Source organism: Mugil cephalus, chromosome 5 (assembly GCF_022458985.1).
Source record: "Mugil cephalus isolate CIBA_MC_2020 chromosome 5, CIBA_Mcephalus_1.1, whole genome shotgun sequence".
Lineage (NCBI taxonomy): Eukaryota > Metazoa > Chordata > Actinopteri > Mugiliformes > Mugilidae > Mugil > Mugil cephalus.
In genome coordinates, this window is record NC_061774.1 from 16,496,350 (window position 1) to 16,517,591 (window position 21,242).

Consider the following 21,242-nt stretch of genomic DNA (forward strand, 5'->3'; position numbering starts at 1 on the left):
CCTATCTCCCGACTGCACAATCACCACAGACGTGAAACCGGCAAGAAGATAAATTTCTTTATTTCTTCCTACATGAGTCATAACAAATAAAGGAAGCTCTGTATATAAAAGATAAAAAATATAAATGCATATGCATAGAAAATACTAGCGTTTTTGTCGCGATGCTGCCACCCAGTGGCTGGTTAGAGGAACCTCAAGCACATGCGGCTCTGTCCATTTGTTCGAGGCAGCATAGACGAAGGATTTTGAGATGAGTAGAAGTCATAAGGATCAATCATAACCTGTTCTTCATTATTAAACGACTAGTTACATGTCAATAACTGCACTTATTCAACCTGAGCGCTCCACTTTCTCTGTCCCGACCCCCTCCTTTCTTCGCCCCGCATCACTACACGTTCGAAGAGTGGGTGTCTGGGGAGGAGTAGAAGTCGCAGAAGCCCTCCTCAGACAGGTGGCCGTACTCGTTGTTGTAGAAGGTCTGTCCTGACAGCTGGCTGAAGAAGTTGGGCCGGTGTCTGGAGCTTCCGGTGCCGCCGTTGCTTTCGCCCGGGGATCCCTGGGAGGCTGTCAGAGGCTCCGTGCTGCTGCTGCTGCCTATACGACTGAGGACAGAGCCAAAGGAAGACAGACAGCTTTCAGCATCCCTGTCAAACACTGCAGGGACACATGCCATCTGTTGAAGGGTGGAGGACTCATACATGAATTTAAATGATGAGTCTGGGTGGATATTCTTGTTAAGATTTTGATCTGATTATTCTCTATGTTCCTTATTTATCGCCCTTTTAAAACACATCATTGACGCACACTGTTGCTGCTGTGACGAGTTCCCTTATTACCGTGGACGCTAGTTTATTAGAGGCGTGTGCCACATACACCATCCTGCCTCTATTTATAACACCCGCTGCGGTGAGAAATCCACGGCTGAAAATATCCCCAAACGTGTACACAGGGTTACTGTAACATCTACAGTTTGAAGCAGTAAATAAAACGATTTCACATGTTTCAGACGGTGGCAGCTGGAGTTTTGATTGAAAAAGTCTAAAAACAGCTTGAGTTTTGAGGTGGTTTTGAGACGCGCTTCTGTTTGACTGTGCAGCCTATCTTTGCTAATATGGACAAACCACACGTAAACCGAGGTGGACAGGATCTCTATCTTCAACCACTGCGTTCTCATATCTTCATCTCTGCTCTTAAAGGCTCCTCCTACGCTCTGCTGCAGAAATATTGATAAACGTCTCGCCTTTCAGCATTACATGCATACAAAGCTGCTGGGTTTTTGTGAGTCTGCCATTTACTCCTACTTAGTCATACGTACACAAGTCGAGACTCTGCTGATTCTTACTTCCCTTACCAATCTAGTTTCACTAGACATACAGTAAAGCGTTGGGTGACTCTCCTACAGTTTCCGAGAACAACAGAATGAGTGTTTTCTCGTGTTGACTCTAAAACATGTGAAACTTCTATAAAAGCTTCCTTTATTAATATATTTTGCCTCTCTCTGACCTGACAGTCACAGAGCGGTTTCACGCTGAGTAATAAGTGAATATCAGCCGAAATGTCAAAGCCTGTGACTAAATACCAGGCTGCATATCTCTTGCATGACACGCGGACGGCAGCTTTTGTGCGATTCACCTTTTCGAGGCGGCGCCCCTGTGGCTGTGCTCGATCCTCTCGAATTCTTCCGAGGCCAGCACCATGCCGCTGTCCGTCTGGTTGTCCTGAAGGGAGACAACGGTTTGACATCGTGTGAGTTTGGCGCCTTTTCTCGGCTGGCCCCCGCCGCCGCCGCGCTCGTCACCACCAAAAAGCAACTGCTTGAGGGGGTGAATATCCGAGGAGGATGTTCTCGGAGAAGGTCACCAGCCGGTTCACGCTCCCAAACGATAACCGATAAGAGGATGAAGGGCTTACTTGAGAAGATTTTTGTGGATGCATCTCCAGGGGCAGCTCCTCAAATGTCTTCACTCTGGGCTGGCATAATTTAGAGGGGCCCACGAACACGCATCCGCCAAAGGGCACGCAGTTATAATACCTGGGCGAGAGTTGAAAAGATTATCAGATACATACGTAATAGAGGGTACTCATAATGCACAAATACAGACAAAAAAAAAAAACACTTGGACTGGCTCGGCTAAAACATTAGCAGAATATGTTCCACTCAAGAGGAAAGCGGTTCATTTTGGTTTTTGAAGGTGTGTATGGAATCAGTGAGATCTACTGGCGTTGCCGGACTGTCATTTTCATAACTATGTCTTCATTAGAGTTCATTAACATGTCCTGACACTGGAACTAGAGAAAGGAGTCGTCCGTTTTAGCCACTGAAGTTTACACTTCAAGAAGCATGTTTAGAAGTGTTTAGAAGAAGCATTCAGTTGGTTGTGATCGGCTCAGACTATAGGAGATCTGGTCGGATTTAACCAGATTCACCCTTCCGGACCATCAGAGGACATATCTGGTGTGGATCTCGCTCTGTTCTGAGGCTTGGCTCAGATTACCTGGTAATGTGAAAGGCTTACAGATTCAGTGTTGAGAGGGGCTAAGACTACAGGAGCTTTTTATTTATCTTGATCCACCTCTCCTCCTAAGCCAGTCCAGACCAATCTGTACCGAGGTTCAGCCTAGATCAGGGGACTTCAATGTGCTTCAAAACATAGCTAAATTACTGAAGACCTATGGCCTCGATTACTGGCAATGTGACCCAGCAGGACCATTCTGACTGATATCAAACATGTAAGATGTTTAGAATTTGAGATGATTGAGGTGATTAATCCGTACTTTCAGCTAACAGAGGACGGTAAACATCGTAGCCCTCTAAGCTAGCATACAACTGCCGACTTCACTTCTTACTCCTTTGCGTCACACCAGCAAGTTGTTGCACCACGATTTAAAGCTCCCCGATCAGACGTGATAATCTTAATAACATCCGCCATGTTTTACTCTTATTTTCAGATATTGCAGCATGAGCCAGTGTGAGATTAGAGAGAACAATATCTGATTCTCCTGAACTGTGCAGTGCGACGTGACCTCGCGAAAAGACAGTCATTTCAAACTCTAAACTTTTTACCAGCTTTACGAAAAATGATTTCAAGTGGCCAGTTCCAGGAGAGTCCAGGTCACATGCTACGGTTTTCACCCCTTTTGTTTTAGTTGACTCACCGTAAGCGAAACGGTTACAAGATAAAGAAAAGATTAGGGCCGAAAATACTGATAGTAGGCCCGGGAGTAATAAAAACGTTTTCCCATTGCGTCAGCGTTGGGGAATAGAACGACCTCTGCTCTTAACACATGACGGTGTAACACCAGGCCTGTCATATCCTCTCGTGCTCCAAAAAGCCGTGGTCCGTTTTGCTTTATCAATGTATTTTTAGCGACCAAAGCGTCACGTTCTGTCTTCAGGTCTGACACATTTCCAACGCTGTTTTGATGACCCAAATAGTGACGCATTAATATTCTGTCACTGCCCCCACCCCCCATCCCTATTTTACTTTCAGCTTTTGTAGGCCAACTTTTAACAGCAGCGTTTCGTTCTTACTCATTGGGAAAAAAAAAATTTGGCTAAAGAAGATGAACGTGACCGGAAAAAAAGAGGTTTCTGTCAGTCTTCAAGAACCACAAAGAAATGCTGACAAACTACTAGAGAGGCCGCCAGACGTTATATTACTAAACAAAAACCCAGGTCAGATGCTTTACGTAGATCTGTAATGTACAGGGGGCCGTCACAGTGGGGAATATTTTACCTGGTACAATCACCAATTTACCCTACAAGGCAAGGTTTGAGAAAGTTATGAGACACTATTACAGTAGAAATTAGACACTAACGAATGGTTTGTTGGACCATTTGTGGAAATGTTTTTAATCTGACTGTTGGATCAGTTAATTGACATCTATGTGATATGTTCTGTTTTTGTCCTGAAAATGTTTTTATTTTTACTTCTTGGTTCAGATGTCTATATGTAATACGCCATGCTTTTGTAAAACATTGCATGCGTATGTGGACCCCAGGAAGAGTAATAAGAATAAAGAAGCTGAAGATGTTTATTTGTATGTGGAGTTCACCACTGACGATATATTTTTGTTATTGCCAACGCGACTCCTAAGCAGACTGAACCCTGCAGCGCATTAGTCCGCCTCTCAATACTCGTCCGTGTCGTTTAGCTCCAATGCAACACTTAAGATGTCAGCTGGGAACTGTGTTTGACAGATATTTATCCTAAGAGGACGGCGTGCGCGAGTTCAACCCCAAATGAGTGACGGTGCATCCATACATTCATCCATCCATGTCTGGGCTTGGCTGCACAGACCGTTGAATTTTCACAATACATGCAATCAGGGCTGTCACGATCATGACATAGTAATGAACAATACACTCTCACACAAATAACTGCCTTCGCCAATTTAATGGTGTCAAACCTTTAATCATTTCTCGAAATGACGCCGTCACCGATTTACAAGATAAGCGCCTCAAGATAAACTCCTGTAGGAGCCAATTCTCCCACAAGATGACATTATTAAAAGAGTGTCTGCAAAACCTAATATTCAGCTTTTTATTTCAAGCAAATGGAAGATTCAGTGGTCTGCCCCAGTTGTTGTGATCAGGCTATAAGATAAGGGTGACAGGTATCGATTTTAGTCAGGATGCGTCGGTACCTCGTGGGCAGAGTGTTGCAAGCCAGCCTCAACTCTTCCTCTGACGGTGGGCGTGATGAGGCCTGCGAGAAGCCGTCATCTTCTGAGTTCTGTGAGTGGTTCAGAGGGATGTAGTCCTTCCCATCCTGGAGAGAAACAGGGAGAAGATCAAGACCCCAATTTCTTTTTCTTTTTCTTTTTTTGGAAAAAAGCGATAACTTGTTGGTGTTACTGAATCTCCAGAGGAACTTGCAGGTAGGCTGTTGTCCTGCAGCAGGTCTCCCAGGATCTGAACCAGGCCGGGGAACATCGGCCTCTCTTTGGGCTCGCCCTGCCAGCAGGCCAGCATGATGCCATATCTACCAGCAGAGGGCAGCGCAGTCAAGACAAGAGCAGCACAGTCATTAATGCAACCGCAAAACTTGATCTCATCACGATTCCTACGTACTCCTCCTTGAGTTCAAGAGGTTTAAATCTTAAAGTCCCATTTGACAGCGTAGGCCGATTTAGATTCAAGACGGGGAAGAGAGAAGAAGAATAAACACTCACATTTCAGGGGAGGCAGTCTCCGGTGCTCTCATTCTGAAGCCATCTTTCAGTCGCTTGCAAAACTCTTCATCAATCTGCACCCCCGGGTACGGAGACGCACCTGAGGGCGGATGGAAAGAGCGTGGTTCATTCATTAACATATCAGAGATAGGGAAACAAGCCATTGTCAGATCTACTCTGCGTCTAAGAGTTACAAGTACCAAATAGTTTTTGTCAGGAACGCAGATTTATAGACACTTTGATTCTCGGCACATCTGGAGTTGTCGCCCTTGTTTTCCCTCATGCAAATGACTGGCTTGGGAAAATATGAAAGGCTGAGATTTTCAATTTACCAAGTGAAAAGATTTCCCAGAGGAGAACGCCAAAGGACCACACATCACTCTGGCTGGTGTACACTTTGTCGAAGATACTCTCTGGAGCCATCCACTTTAAAGGCAGACGAGCCTGAGAAGCGCGATTAAGCGCCAGACACACAACACGTGAGAAGCACATACACAGAAATGACACCTGCCATTAAACGCAATCATTAAGAGTTGGAGTTTTACGATTCCCAGCTGGAAATGGAGATGGATATTAAACTGGGAATTGCAGCGTGGTGAGTGTGTGTGTGTGTGTGTGGGGGCGGGGGCGCCGTACATTGCCTTTCCTGACGTAGTCGGGGTCTTTGTATATGTCTCTGGCCAGGCCAAAGTCACAGATCTTCACGATGTTGTTCTCTGACAGAAGAATGTTCCGCGCGGCCAGGTCTCTGTGGATACACTGCGGATACACACACACACGACCACACATACATCATAACCCAGCAGGCAGGTGCTTGTGCATGCATGTGTGTGCACGTGTTTGTGGAAGTGTCTGCATGCGCCGATTCCACCCTGGTTTCTCTGAGTGAACAGTAGATATAACAACAACTTTTCCATTCTTACAATCTGTTGCCTCATAATTCAATAGAGTGTTTTTGCATATATGTGTGCGTGTGTGTGTTTCTCTGTGTGCGTGTGCCAGTTTGTTAACTGGGACTGGACTATGTCTGGATACGGGTTTCGCTCTGAAGAATCACTGCAGGAGATCCAACATCATTCACAAAGCTGCCGAGGAAATGTGGCTCAGGATGATGAATGTTTTGGAGGGGCTGTGGGGGCTGTGGGGGGCTCGGGGGGACTGGGGAGGGGGCGCAGACCGTCTGCTTTAAGTCTCAGTCTCATATTCGTAATCAGCCAGAGCTGCTCTCCGCTACTTTCATTTTCAGAATTCAATCAGTCTCATTGGTTCATAAGCGAGATAGGCTGCAGCAGGTTACGTGCATCGCTGTGTCAGTGCTTGAGGGTTAATAAGAATCAAGTCGGTGACGGCGGCATTTTACAGACGTCTGCGATACCTGGATACTGTGAACTTTAAATATTAGTTTCTGCCATCTGTGAGATTTATTCTTGAAATGGACCTAAGCTTTTAAATTTTTTAAATAATTTTGAATGCCTAGTTTCCTTTCTAATTATTTTTTGTTGTTTTTTTTTTCTTTCATTCATTTGTATAGACCTCTGCTGCGTCAACTAACTACTGTTTAGTAAATGAGTGCAGAATCATGCTGTTTTAGTTTAAGGCCAAGTCAGAACAAAAAGACTTCGAACTGAAATCTCAATGGTAAGATACTCTAGCACAATTTGTGATAACGCTCCAGATGCACTTGGGTCCAGTGTTACACTCAATCAACATTTTTACATAGTAACCTTAAGTATGCACAGTTTCTGCTACTTTTCACGATGATAAATTGACATGCCAGGTGTACAACTACAGAATAACACAACAATCTTCTGAAAAAAGGCGTACTGCGATAGATTAATTCATTGTTTTTTTTTATGACAAATAAACACAAGTGGACTCAAATCCTAAGCTGTGCCGTTTGATAAATGTGAGCAATTAAAGCACATTACCATTTTTGATTGACGGGGACAAATGCCTTCAATGTGAAAAAAAAAAGGCATTAAAACTGTTCACTGTTAATTAAGCTTTAAAACAAAGATTTTTCCAAACGCCTTCTCCAACTGCCCCTAATTGATTTGGCATTTTGTGAATAGCTTAAAGGCAGGGTATGTAAAATATTCACTGCCTCCCCCCTTCTTGTTTATACGCCGCAGTTCCACTGAACACGAATGGTGGTGGAACAATTATTCAGTGGCTGAGTTACAGGTAAAGCACTTTAATTTTCTATAATTACATTTAATTACGCACAAACAAACTTCAGCATAGTTATTGACCAGCAACGGGATGTAAACATGCACTACTTATGTAGAGTAACCAATGGGAACAGTCAAACCAACGACACTCAGTAAAATGGCAAAAAAATAATAAAAATAATTGCATACCCTGCCTTTAGTTTAATGTTTGCATTGCATTACAGGAAATAGTATTATCCAATCAACAGCATATGTAGAATATGCATTTTCATGCTGATTCTTTTGGAATCTACATAACTATGCCTCTTCGAATTAGTGCAAAGGGCCGAAAAGCTGACTTCTGTCAGGTGGTGCTTTATTCCCTTGGCACACGCACTCCATGGCGGCAAAGCAGAGACCCGAGAAAAGGATCCAGTGAACTGAATCGCTTGAATTAGTGGAGGTGCTGCTCTACTGCCTGAACCGGACATGAATCACATCAAGGCTACCGGCAAACTGCCTCTATAGCTAACCCCTGCCAACAATTCACCACAGCTTCTTCACCAGTAGTCGGTCGACGTCGCCAACGCTAGGAATTCACCTTTCTGGAGGCCAGGAACTCCATCCCACGAGCCACCTGGAAACTGTAGCAAATTAAGTCTTCTATTGTCAGAGGAGTTTTCCACAAGTCTTCCACTGCACGGGGAGAGAAGAGAAGAGGAGGAGGAGGAGGAGGGGAGACGTGAAATGAAAAAAACCCACAGCTACATTTCATTCACAGGACAGTGAGATGTATCATGCGCTCACTCATGTGAGTTAGTCCTGACTCACTTTTCTCCACAGCGGGAACCTGACCGGACATGTTGGACGACGGACTCTGAGGACCGGAGGAGGACGGAGGAGGCGGCTGGCAGGCTCTTTGGTCCATCTGACCGGCCTCAATCATCCGCCTCACCTGGCTCTGGGTCTTCGGAGAGCGATCCTGCGCAAGGAAACACTTCAATGCATCATCTTAACAAATCAATATCAGAAAAGAGTTACGAAATGCATGTGTCACAGTTAACTGAATCTGTAAGCAGAAGATACCGGTCAAAGTAAAGGTTACAGTGAAAAAAACGACGGTACTATCAAGAGTCTATCTTAAGATTAAAGTCTTGTCACGTTATAGGAGCAGAACAAACTATATAAAAAAAAGGTGCTGCAGTGCTTTGCTACCCTGTAGGGGAGGAAGAACTCCCTCTTGGCTCGCAGGAAGTTGGACAGGTTTCCATACTTGCAGTATTCTACTATCACCATCAAAGGACCTGGGGATACAAACATCACAAATGTTAGCTCCACATGAAAAATGCTACAGCGCATGCTACTTTGCTTTCATACATGATAAAAACCTTGAATGCAATTTCTGCCTATTGTTAAGGAGCTCTTTTTTCTTCTTTCTTTTTTGGAGAGCAAAGGCGCTGCTTTGCACATCGATTGTTTCCTGCCAGAGATTAGCTGCCGGGCTGCTTTTGTTTAGGATAAACATTTTCAGATGTACTCCGCTCAAAAATGTGCTCCATAGGTCAAATCGATGTGTGGTTAAAGAAGAAAAGAACGCGTCTGTTTTTACTTTTCATTTGGTTTGCTGTTAAGAAAGAACGAGAAGGTATGCTTATGCTTTATTTTTTTTACCCTAAATAAAAAAGTAATTTCCCATGGGCAGGCACAACTGAAACGAAGTCAAAGATTTCATGACAGCGAAGAGACGGACTCTTCGTTGAGAGAATCACTGGTTCAAATTATAACATGGTATTGTTCTGTCGAAACTGATAGATTTCAGTCATTCAAGTGGCAATTTAGATGACACATTTTAACACATAAACGTAACAGCCCAGCATCGGAATATACAACCCCTTCATCTACCTCTCAGAAATAGCGCTCTCTCAGCTGGAGAACACTGCGAGCACAGTGAGAATCATGTTCTATTGATTCTCTAACGCTTTCAACACCATCCAGCCTCTCACACTGAGCTGGTGCACACAGGAGTGAACCACCACTTCACATCCTGGATAACAGACTACCTGACCAACAGACCACAGTATTTTCTGATGTGGTTGTGTGCAGCACGGGAGCCCCTCAGGGAACCCTCCTAGCTCCCTTCCTTTTCTCCCTCTACACTGATGTTAGACACCTCTCAACCAGCCATCATCCGCAGAAATTCTCAGATAACTCTGCGGTGGTGAGCCTCTAACAGGATGGGGAAGATGGAGAACATAGAGGACTCATCCGGGACTTTGTACTGTGGTGAAAGGAAAAGTGCCTTTGGCTAAATGCGGGTAAAACTAAGGAGCTGGTGGTGGATTTATGCAGGCAAAACACACACCGCACACACCAGGGAACATCCAGGGAATGGACTAAGTACCTGGGAGCTCACCTGCACAAAAAGCCTAGAGCGGACTCTATCTGCTAAGAACATTGAGGCCCTCAGGAGTGTAGGGGGCACTCCTGAGGGCCTTCTGTGACTCTGTGATAGCATCAGCCATCTTCTATGTAGTGGTTTGCTGGAGCGGCAGCATCTCAGCGGAAGACAAGCAGCCTCTATGGTGGTATAACAGCACAGAGCAGAACCTTCAGACGTCGACTGCTTCACTTGCACTGTGTTACTGTGCATTACCACAGGTCCTTCCTTCCTGTTGCTGTGTGGTTGTACAACCAAGCCTGCTCCCAGTAGACACACATATCATTAGCCTAATAGCATAATTGTCATATTTGAATGTTTTCGGAAAGCAATAATAAACACAATTTGTAGCAAGCACATTAGTATTTTTATTGCAACGGTAAGTCAAAAATGACTTAGGCAATAGTGCTATTAGGCTAACGATATGTAGGACTACTGTTGTATTTTTTTAATGCTTGCTTTTATGTGCACTGTCCTTTAGACTGTATGCTGCTGCAACACTGCATGTTTCCCCACTGTGGTTTTGTCTCACATGTTGCGTGTAATCCATGTAAATAGCTTTACTCACCATTTGGTTTGGTGCAGGCTCCTAACAGGTTCACTACATTCAGGTGGTTCCCGATGTGAATCAGTATCTTCAACTCTGACATCAAGGCTTTGTGCTCGCTGGCTGTGGCTCCATCTGTTACACAAATGTAAACCTTGTAATACACAGCACATACCGCGATGCACACAGACAGAAGCAGAGTCACGCAGCGCACTTCACATCTGTGCGTCAGTGGCGTCTTAAAAGTCTCACCTTTCAGCATCTTGACGGCCACTGTATCCAAACTGCTGCTCTTGCTGATGCCGTAGATTGATGCTTCAATTACTTTTCCGAAGGCGCCGTGGCCTAAAACCTTCCCTGTGTCGCGAGAGAGAACACAAGCCCACCAAAATATTCATGCTCATTGATCTGTTCGGGTTTTTAGTCTCACTGGAATACACAAACACTTGCATTGGTGAGCATTTGCTAAAAACGTAAAAGCTTCCACACAGACAAGGAGGAGGGATTAGAGTATCAGCTTGCAGGGTTTGGACAACAACATGTACGGGTAAGTTGCCGTCGTGGAACAGATGCTTTTCCTCTGGGTGTTTTTAAAAAGCTGTTCTGCGAATGAGCACATATTTAACATTAGCACTTTACTTGGCAGCACTCTGTCCAGTTGGCTGGGATCCAGAACCATGCCATTAAGGATTCTGGAAATGGAAAAGTAATTCAGTTTCCACCATTTATTCACTCTCACCCACGCCTGCATATGCCCATCACACACACCTTCCTCTCATGATGCCCCTTGACCACATCCATCTATTCATCCTCCCATCCATCCCCTCCCTCCCAATCTTTCCCTCCACCCCGTACTCCCCCATACTTTGATGCTCACCCAATCTGAGCCTGTCTCTGGAGATCTCCCACTGGGAGGAGTCGTAGGGCAGGTATTCACACTGCTCGTCCAGTGGCACCTCCCCTGGGTCCATGATGATTGACAGATAGCCTGTCTTTATGTCTGCCGGGTTAACCTAAGGTCCGGGAACAGAAAGCGCAGAGGTAACGTAAGGAGGTGAGAGATCAGGGTGGGCTGAATTGAAACACGGCGCAAAAGTCAAACACGAATGCCACGAGCACATAAAGGAGGAACGGTCAGAATGAGATAGGAAACTGTGAAGGTACACAGAAAGCAAACACAGTAGTCGGAATGAACATGTGCATTCGTGGTTTTTATTACTAAATGGAAGCTTTTTAGGGAGATATTATGGCTCATTTATGCCTAAGCTAATTGAAGAATTGCTGCAGGGAAACAAGAAACTGTGCAGTGCTGGAGCTTTTTACACAAAGCAACACACGTTGTGCGTGCTCGCGATGGTGTTAAAGAGGAGACCCCATCACAGTCTAAATGGACTGAAGTGATATTTGCAGGTATGCAGCCAAATTGCTGTTTATTATGCTAATCAGCTAGTTATCCACCTAATCTGCAACGCACCATTAGCAGTGCAAGCAGAGAATTTTTTGTTTTCTCGCCTCGTTGGCATCGCTGTGTCTACATAAACCCTTCAGCCATGACATTATGACCACAAGGGCAAAATCACTGGTTCAGTGAGTAGAGCACTGATAATCTGGCAGCTGTCTGTGGATGCGATACATTAGGCCGGCATCTATAAAAAGTGGACCACGGAGGGAAAAGCGAGGGGCCGCCGATGGGGTCACGGGTGCCCCAGGCTCCTTGACACATGTGGACTGAACAGAGGAGCTACTGTACTGTAGCACAAACGGTAAAACAAGTTCATGCTGGTTCTCATAGAAAGGTGCGGGAACACCGTGGATCACGGTTCCACGGGGGGTCGCGGTGCCCACGCTGACCCCTGCCGTCTACTGGAGGCACCTGCAACGTGTAAGCATCAGAACTGGACCACGGAGCATATGAGGAAGCTGGCCTGGTCTGATAAATCACACGGAAGGAACGCACTACACCAGGATGTAAGGAACGCCTCTTTCCTATTGTTTAATAGGCATGTCGTAGCTTGGGTCAAGGTAGGTATCCAAGCAGCATCTACCTTGCCAGGAGTCAGGATGCCAGGAGGAGAACATTACATTGCAACAAGATCATCAGTGCTATTCACTATTTTGTCTCGCTGGCGTAAGTTACGGTCAGACCCCAAACACAACCATAATTCATAAAGAAGCAACAATTGTCTAACTTAGCACTGTAGACGTTACAGTATATGTGTAGGATTGGTTTTATAACTACATGCAGGAAATATAATGTGGGTTGTAGTTCAAAGTCTGTGTTTTGCTTCTGTGGCTGGCAGCTGGCCAGCCGTTCACAGTCCACCGCCAGAACAATGGTCACAGTTTATATAGATATATGGGTGGAGGACAGAAAAAGAATTCTTTAATGCAAAAAAAAAATGTGAATCGAAATAACATAAAAGGTAAACGCCTCCCTACTGAATCCCGGGCTTTTCTGAAAGGAGAATGATTCACAGAACCCTCAATAAATAAATAAATTTATTTCGGTTATAGTTTCCAGTAATGTTGTCAACTGTTTACTTTTAAGTGAGACGTGATTCGAAGCCGTGACTAATCATACAGAATTATACATAAAAGGCCTTTTAGATCAGCTCAAAAATGAACATCAAGAAGATTTTGATTTCTTTTGTTGAAAAGTTCCATCTACCATCGAATATTTGCTGGTGTTTAATTAGCTTTGGAATTAAGATAAGATAAGATAACACTTTATTGATCCCCATTGGGGAATTTCAAAAATTAGAGTGTGACTCCACGTACTGTACAAAACAATCTGCCCGCTCCTGCGGATTAATGCAACTGTCGCCATTAGGAGGACGCTGTCTGGGACAGACCCGCTAAACCTGCTGCCATCGAGAAGCAGAGCTGTCGACAGATGTGAGCGAACAAATGAGCAAGGGACTGCGATGCCGTAAGCGAGAGGAAGAAACAAGGCGTCTCTAATTAAATCAGTTTGTTTATGGCAGCACCGCTCAGCAGATCCTGCTCGAGCTACTGTGCGACATGAGCTCATAAAAGTAGGAAAAAACTGAAAAAAAAAGCAAGTCAAGGCTCATTACGAATGTGCTCGTTGGACCGACTAATAGCTGTGAACGGCGAATTGGACTCGCTCCCACCAGATAAAATGAACTCTCCCGGAGTGCGAAATTACAAACTGAGACCTTTTTGATCGAACAGTTTGGATTTCAGATGCGAGGCTGACGCGCTGTGAGTCAGAGGTCAAAGTTCTGCCGTCATAGTCTGCCAGGTTTCTCTCAGAGACATGTGGACACGCTGTGAAAAATGTCTGACCCGTTTCACGTTGCAGAAGATGAGGATGAGCAAGGCCCAGAAGAAGACGGCGATGACGCCTGTCCCGATCAGGATAACAATCTCCACGTTGGCCTTGTCACTTGAACCTGAGCAGAAAGACAGAAAGAAAGAAATTTATTACAATGCAAATGCTTTGAAGAATACTCAAATCCCCTCCATCCAGTCACGCGTTTTACCCTTTGCCAACTATAGAGGGTGCTGTATCACAAAGCATCTGTCCCAGATTTCTAGCAAGCTCCATATATTAAACCTTTAGGGTAAATCAATGTGCTAAGCTGGCATTTACTCATTTCAGCCATTCATCATAAAACCGCTTCCAGCAAGGGCATTCAATTATTCATTCTGAATCTGAAATGGCACGCTAGTCAATTACTTTGATTTGACCGCAGACATGTTTCAAAACAAACATACAGAATCCACAGTGTGAGTGTGTGAGGCGTGAATGATTAAAGTTTGAGACCTGCAGGTTTGTGGGTGAAGATGAGAGCTCCGGGGCAAGCTTGAGCTCACTCGAAAGAGCACACGCTAGCGGCGACAGCGTGCGCGAGGAGATACCGGTGCCTCCCTGTGATTGTATGTAACTGTGTGTGTGTGTGTGTGTGTGTGTGGCTGTCTCACCAATGACCCTGATGGCAGCTGAGGAGTGGACACATCCACGCTGGTTGCAAGCGGTGCAGGTGTAAAGACCGGCATCCTCCTCTCTCACTCGCTGGATACTCAGCGTGCGGTTTGAATCCTGCAGCTGGATCCCTGCAGGGGGAACAACGGGATGATTACTGACACACACACACACACACACACACACACACACACACACACACACACACACATATGCGTCTGTGCTTGTGAAACAATGCGCCTCGACTTTGTTTGACGCTACTCCTTCACCTCACACGTCAAGTTCAGCAACGTTTTCCTTTCAACTCTTTGGATTCCTGTCACACCTCCAGGCTTTAATCTGTAGCGGTCATTTATTATTCCGTGGTCCCATATGTCAAGCCACACGGTTCAGCAGCCCCTCTGAGTGAATCCAGAGCATCAGCTGCCTCTCAGACCCACAATGACCCACGTCACCCCCTCATCTCCTTCAGATGCTAAGAAGAGATACACACTGAGAAAGCTAATGAGTCTTATCTATCAGCCCGCAGGGTTTTTATGTGTGTGTGTGTGTGTGTGTGTGTGTGTGTGTGTGGGCATGAGTAGGTGTGCAGCAAATCCATTCGCACAAGTATTCAAGTCACTGGTTCCGTTCAACAGCATCAGTGTGTGCATGGCTGCGTACCTCCTGCGTGTGCGTGTGCCCGTGTTGGCTTCTAAAGCAGCAAGGTTGAAGATTCCCATTTTTAATAAATGTCTGTCGAGTCCCTGAATGACGTAACGCAGCATGGAAGTGTTGCTGTGTTTACTTATCGTCATAATTACAAAGTAGATGTCCGTGATGACATTTGCATTACACACTACCGGTAATCATCATAAGCAGACGTGAGCGCAGAATGCTAAATTACCATCAGAACTGATGGGATCGGAAATTGCCGCTTAAGAATTATTATTATTATTATGAAGTCGTTCTTTTTTTTCCCCCACAAAACGAGTTTAAAAGAGTTCGGGGAGTAATGGAACAAGAAGGAGCAGCTTCAGTGAGCTGTTACATGAAGAGCTGCGGGCGACAGGCTGTACACCTGCAACTTCCCGGCGAGTAACCACCTCCTTTCAACGTGCCCTGCTGTTTGCAGATTCACGCTGCGTGCAGCAAATCAGGTCACAGTCGTTCGTGGAATGACGGAAAAAGGCAAATTGTGCCTGACTTCCTTATTAAAACCAACCAAAGTTTGTTCTTCTGCCGTTAAGATTCTGTGACCTGTAGTGTTAAGCCGCATCTGCTGTTTTCACTACGGGGGTTGCTAAATCAACCAAGGCTGTCCAGATGGCCACTTAAGTATGTGGACTGAGATTTATCTTGATTAAAAGTGCAATGAAAACTGCCAAAAGCTGAAACGTGGAAATAAATTCTTTCATCTGTTGTTAAGCCAGATGGATGGAAACTTTCACTCCTGGCTGTAATGAGAGCGTGTGTACGGCCGGCGTGGCGTGGGCAGCTACGCTGTCGTGGAAAAGGGCGCATCGCCTGTGCACATATATATTCACCTGACATTTGGTGGAGAGGCTGGTTGTCTTTGAACCACGAGAGGTGGGGAAGAGGTATGCCCTCCACGTCGCACTCCATCCGCAGAGACTCGGTCACGTTCACCGTCTGGTTGGTGAGGCTGCGCTTGTACCGCGGCGCCTCCAGGGCTGCAGAGGGAAAGGGAGGTCAAGGAAGGGCGGGGATTGATATCAACGCCACATTCTGCCAATACTCACAGGAAAAGCGACAGCAAATGTACACGATATTTAGCAAACAGTCTCAGGGGACTGAAGAGCACAAAATCCCATTACAATAAACATCTGTCCTCCAGGCACTGATGCAAGGTTCGAGCGCGCAGCATGAAAGAAACATGGATTTGTTGGTACATTTCAGGCCTGGAGCGGCTGTGTTTTCCGTCACCGCATTCTGAGCAATCACCAGGTACTTTCTCCATTATGTGCGGCTAAAAGTATCGGGACTGCGTGGGCACCTCTTGGTGAGTGTATGTAATTTCAAGCCTCCAGCAACTCGGCGCCCGCCCCCTGCGACCCGCGTGCTTCCCCTGCCCGGGGCCGAGCATTTCTTCATAATTAGCTGTCGTTAGAGGGACTGGCTGGCGCTGGTGTGTGCATCTCTACGACTGAAGCCTTCCTCCGCGTCTCACCTTTGACGGAGATGTATCTGAACAGGCACTGTTTCTCCCCGTTGCGCCGGCTCTGCGCCTCGCACACGTAATAGCCCTCGTCGTGCAGCTGCACGGAGTGAATGGTGAAGTCCAAGACCCAGCTGTTGGAGGTCTCCTGGAAGGAGAGCTGTCCTTCCAGCGTGTCGGCGTAAAGGTGCAAGCTCCTGCAGTCCAGCTCCTGAGGCTTACCCTGCTCGTCCTGCAGGGTCTGCGGGTTGAGGTGGTACCACTGCAGCTGCTCGTAGGTGTAATTATCGGCACTGCAACACATAGAAACCTTCTCCTGCTCCTGTGGATTCTTAGAGGGCAGGACATCTATGCTGAAGCCCTCGGGGATAGCTGGAGAAGGTGAGAGGGGAACAGGTAAAGAGTGTGATAACATTGCTAAATGAATTCCTTAAAAAAAAGCTATGACAACAACAAGCACAACAAATAATATGTGAATTTTCACTTACATCCAGCTGAATCTATCAGATTTTAGTTTATGGTGCTGACAGCATTTTAAAGTTCGGGAGCAACATTTCTCTAGGTAGCTCGTAGCCCGACTGTGTCGCCTGTTTTCGGGTGAAGCTGAAACTTAAACAGCCAATAGCCAACTAGACTGTAAGTTTGCAAGCAGTGTGAGAGGAAATAAGTCTAGTGTGTGTTTGCCACTTAAAAGGGGAAACACTAGTTAGACATAGGATTAGCTGGGAGGTTAAGTTTGTGAAGCACGCTGATCAGTTGGTCTACAGCAGGGTTCCTCTGTTTTTTAGACCAAGGACCCGCAAACTGATGAAGAGATTAAGTGAAGACCACCTACCTATATGATTTCTACATTAAACTCGACCTGGTGTTATCCATAAATGTATATTATTATCATCATCCGGGTTGTAGTGTATACAAAACAACAAGGCTGAAACGAGGGCAACTGAAACATCTGTGGGTTTTGTTCATCAGAAACCATAAAGATGCGGGAAATTGGCACCTCTGACTAATAATGACTGGATATGGTACCATTCATTGGAAAAACAAAGCAGGATTGTACAGTTTCCGCCAAGTAAAGGTACAGTAACACCCACAGATGTTCCTGTTTAAACACCAACTCCCCACCAGTCTTTTAGAAGTGAAGTATAAGCTATTATATATTGAAGAAATCTTTCAAGTTTCAGCTTTTTTCTTTTCTTTTTTTTTTAGATATGGATATTGGAAATGTCTTATAAGATTAATATGAGTTACTTCTCAAATTCAAAATGCCTAACTGGCTAAAACACAATTGACTTGCTGTTGGGGCAATAGTCCAAACAACAGAAAATTTCAATATTGATGGCTACAAATACACAATCAGGACTTCTTCGTTCTTATCCTTTGTAATAAAAAATGTTCAGGGGAATTTAATCAGACACAAATCGCTTACGACCTCTTGGGCCTCTGGTCTTGGGCTTGAGAAACCCATCCAATAATAATCCATCCACATTCTTTGGTAGAAAGAAAAGTTGCTTTAAATCTAATTTCCCAAAGCTGTGAGCATCACAAAATCTATTCCTGACTCTTGTAATAAGGTGAAGGCGATTATAACTCGGAGAGACGCAGATCCTGATATATCTCAAAGCCTCAACAAATCAACTCCGCATTATCTGCCCGGCTTATTGTAGCACCAGTGGGAGATTTGGGGGGGAAAAGCAGCCTCGACGGTGTTTGTGTGAAATTGAACCTGACACACTCACTGGTCACGTAGAAGTAGATCAGCCGCTCGTCTTTGCCCACTTTGTTTTCAGCGGAGCACTTGTACATGACGGAGACAGTGGCGTTGCGAATCTGCAGCCGGCTCACAGTCTGTGAGGTGAGGAAAGGAAAGGACGATAAGGTTTGAGTCCGTCATATTTTAAAAGGGAGCGCAGCCTCCTGTCATGTAATTCTTCGTGAGGTGACGCGAACCAGATTTTCTGCTGACAGGTCGACGCAAAGCAAACTCACTTACGTGTGATTGAAATATATAGGACGTTTGCATATGTGCGAGCGTGCACTCGTGTGATAATTTCCTCTTATGGTGGCGGTCTATAAATGCAGTGGCGTGCGTACGTGCACATGTTCCCTATCGCGTGTGCATCTGGATGTGTTTATAACCAGTCCGTACAGGAAGTCTGCAGAGGAAGACTGATCTAAATATTTCTACTGTGGAAATGGTTCTTGAATGACATTTTTGTTTTTCGCGAAGCTTCGAATTTGGGACACTTACATAAAAACGTCACTTACATAAACGTCTTTCGGCTCTGGGTAATGTCCTAATAATTATCTGTCATTTTTTTTTACAATACAATAACATAATCACATTATGGTTTCACGCATTTTAAGATTTAGGAAAAAGTAGGTCTGCCTATAGAAAGACAAGCCGCGATGAACCTTTTGTCGTCCGTCCACCACCTCGACAGACGTCTCAATCGCTTCGATTTCATTCATGCCACTTTCCAAGTTGATGGCCTGCCAGTTCTGACAGTCGGCGATCCTGTCACTCCGGCTCTTCCTCTCTCGTCGAACCCTGGGGAGAAGCGCAAACGCACAAACAGTCATGACATCTCTCCTCATTGACATGTAGAGCAGAGAGTGGGCAGTGGGCAAGAATTCAGAAGCACACCAAACAATATCCTGCGGTTTTATGAGATTTTTTTTTTTTTTTTTTTTACCCTTCCCACACTCTGGGTTGCATTTCAGATTAGCTTGCCTTCCAAAGCCAAGGCAATTATGTTCAATGTCCTAGCAACTAATGAAAAAAATATTGTGTTAATTTCTATTACTGGGATCTGCTGTGAGAGCTTCATAACAGAATTAATGAAACGTGAAATGGAACTTTATTTTTGCTTTTTTCTCCTAAAGGCAAGTGGAAAATAATCAGGGTCAGTTTCACTTCTCTACTCTATTTATACCTGAATTATGGAAGTATATTTACCATACCTTACCTTGGATAATTTAGAAATGACTTTGGATTACAAATAATTAATACATATTGGCAAGGTAATATGCTTAATTAAGATACTTAAAACATTAATCTTGATAAAGATCAATGTAGCATTGACGGTGTGAGTATGTTAGCATCTAATGAACTCAAAGCACACAACTATTAAGTAAATTGAGGCAAAATATGGTAATATATACCTGCCAGAGTGAATGGACATTTAGACTACCTACAAATTGTAGGCAGATACAGCTAGCCTAGTTCAGTTTGCTTAGATACTTACCAGAGTTGAAAAAAGTTCAAAAATCTGCTTATCAACATCTAAAAAAAACACACTTAAAAGCTTGCTTTTTATGTCCAACATTATGTTTCTACTTCTAGAGGCAGAAAGTTGAACTAAAGTGGCCTTTTCACGACTTACGGCCTACGCTAAAACGTGAACGCTACTCATTTTGTGTGCACGACCTCCCGCGTTCTACCAAGGATCGATCTACCAAGTTCCATTTGAAGACAGCAGTTATAATATATCTCATTTGTTTAATACATGCAAAAACCAAAGTGCATGACAACCCTAATTCCTTGTCAAGAGGGTAGGAGCGCCAATCAGTCTTTAAGTGAATAATTCATGCTGCTCCACTAACGTTATTCATGCTGCTTGTTGCCGTTCTTATTTATATTTCTACCTTATTTATCTTATTTTATTTATCTTGTATAGTCACCGTTTAGTAGCATCTATATACTGTTTGCTAGTGTCTATATTATAGTTACTATGGGTAACAATCCGGGACCTGACTGCATAATTTCGTTCCATTTCGTGCTTCTGTATGGTTGTGAATGACAAATAAATATCCTCGCATCCTTGAATCCTTGAGGTCTTTCAACTAAAACTAAAAAATCTTATCATCCTCTGCAGACTAATAAAAGGAAGGATTCCCCCCATATTACATATTTGGGCCCATTTTTAGTTATTTTATCTTTTCGTAAGATTATAATAACATCATAGCACAGTTTTATCATGGATATTTGCTTAAAGTGCAGACGCTCAGCTTTAATTTGAGACTATTAAAATAGAATTTTCCCCTACTCAGTTCCCTCCTTTCAGGAGGTGTAAACTGATTGGACTCAAAAGTAGTTTCGGGGACAGACAGCGGATATTCCATTTCATTGTTTTGTCATCAGATAAGTTGTGGAGTCAGCACATGTTGAGGAGGTCTCCGTGCGAGCGAGACGGGTCATCCTTGGGTCGCACGAATAAAACCAGGTCGTCAGATCGATAGTGGGAACGTTGGGAGGGGACAAATCAACAGCGTGTCACATTCTGAGAAAAAAAAACGCGACGCCCCGATGAGCTCAGCATCCTGGGCTACGATGACAGGACAGAGGGGGAATATTTCGCAATGGCCCGAGTCACGCGCCTTGTGTCTGCCCTGATGGGGCAGCGTTTCTCTCACCAAAAGGGAAAACTGAAGGCAGAAAGACCCTCAAACAAGCAGCAGTTGCAGTAAAGTTCCCGTCAAGTAAGCCGTCACAAAGCTGGAAGCTCATTTTGGTTTGGTGTCCATGTGTTATACAGTTCAGTTAGTCACTGCCTGCAAGTTTTAAAAAATTTACCTTCTTTATTAGGTTACTTGTCCAATCGCTTTTGAGCCCCTGGAAATAGGGATATGTATGTAAAAATGGTTATAATTCCTTTGTCTGACAGACTGCACGTTAAGCAGATATTCATTATATAACTGTAACTTCAGTAAAATAACAGTAAATAGCAAATTAACAAAGTGGATGTGTCCTTGCAACAGATCCAGTTCTTATCATTCAAGATTATTCACGTTTCTAAGAGTAATTTCTCAAGCTGGGAGCAAAG

The 21,242-nt window shown here is 44.5% G+C and overlaps 1 protein-coding gene across 3 annotated transcripts in view; it reads right to left on the reverse strand.

Moving 5' to 3' along the window:
- Positions 1-42: 42 nt before the first annotated feature.
- flt4 (fms related receptor tyrosine kinase 4) overlaps positions 43-21,242 on the reverse strand; it is a 50,136-nt gene continuing 28,936 nt past the window's right edge. For 2 of the 3 annotated variants that reach the window (XM_047584747.1, XM_047584749.1), the window contains exons 11-30: positions 18,832-18,967; positions 18,156-18,264; positions 16,429-16,788; positions 15,785-15,931; positions 14,258-14,389; positions 13,619-13,725; positions 11,187-11,322; positions 10,562-10,666; positions 10,331-10,444; positions 8,541-8,629; positions 8,157-8,307; positions 7,927-8,021; positions 5,812-5,934; positions 5,508-5,619; positions 5,176-5,275; positions 4,859-4,985; positions 4,648-4,772; positions 1,912-2,032; positions 1,633-1,718; positions 43-602 (exon numbers count right to left, since the gene is read on the reverse strand). In XM_047584747.1, coding sequence (XP_047440703.1) covers positions 389-602; positions 1,633-1,718; positions 1,912-2,032; positions 4,648-4,772; positions 4,859-4,985; positions 5,176-5,275; positions 5,508-5,619; positions 5,812-5,934; positions 7,927-8,021; positions 8,157-8,307; positions 8,541-8,629; positions 10,331-10,444; positions 10,562-10,666; positions 11,187-11,322; positions 13,619-13,725; positions 14,258-14,389; positions 15,785-15,931; positions 16,429-16,788; positions 18,156-18,264; positions 18,832-18,967 — 2,689 coding nt within the window. In that variant the 3' untranslated portion in view covers positions 43-388. The remainder of the gene's footprint in view (positions 603-1,632; positions 1,719-1,911; positions 2,033-4,647; positions 4,773-4,858; positions 4,986-5,175; positions 5,276-5,507; positions 5,620-5,811; positions 5,935-7,926; positions 8,022-8,156; positions 8,308-8,540; positions 8,630-10,330; positions 10,445-10,561; positions 10,667-11,186; positions 11,323-13,618; positions 13,726-14,257; positions 14,390-15,784; positions 15,932-16,428; positions 16,789-18,155; positions 18,265-18,831; positions 18,968-21,242) is intronic. The other variant, XM_047584748.1, reaches the window with a different exon arrangement.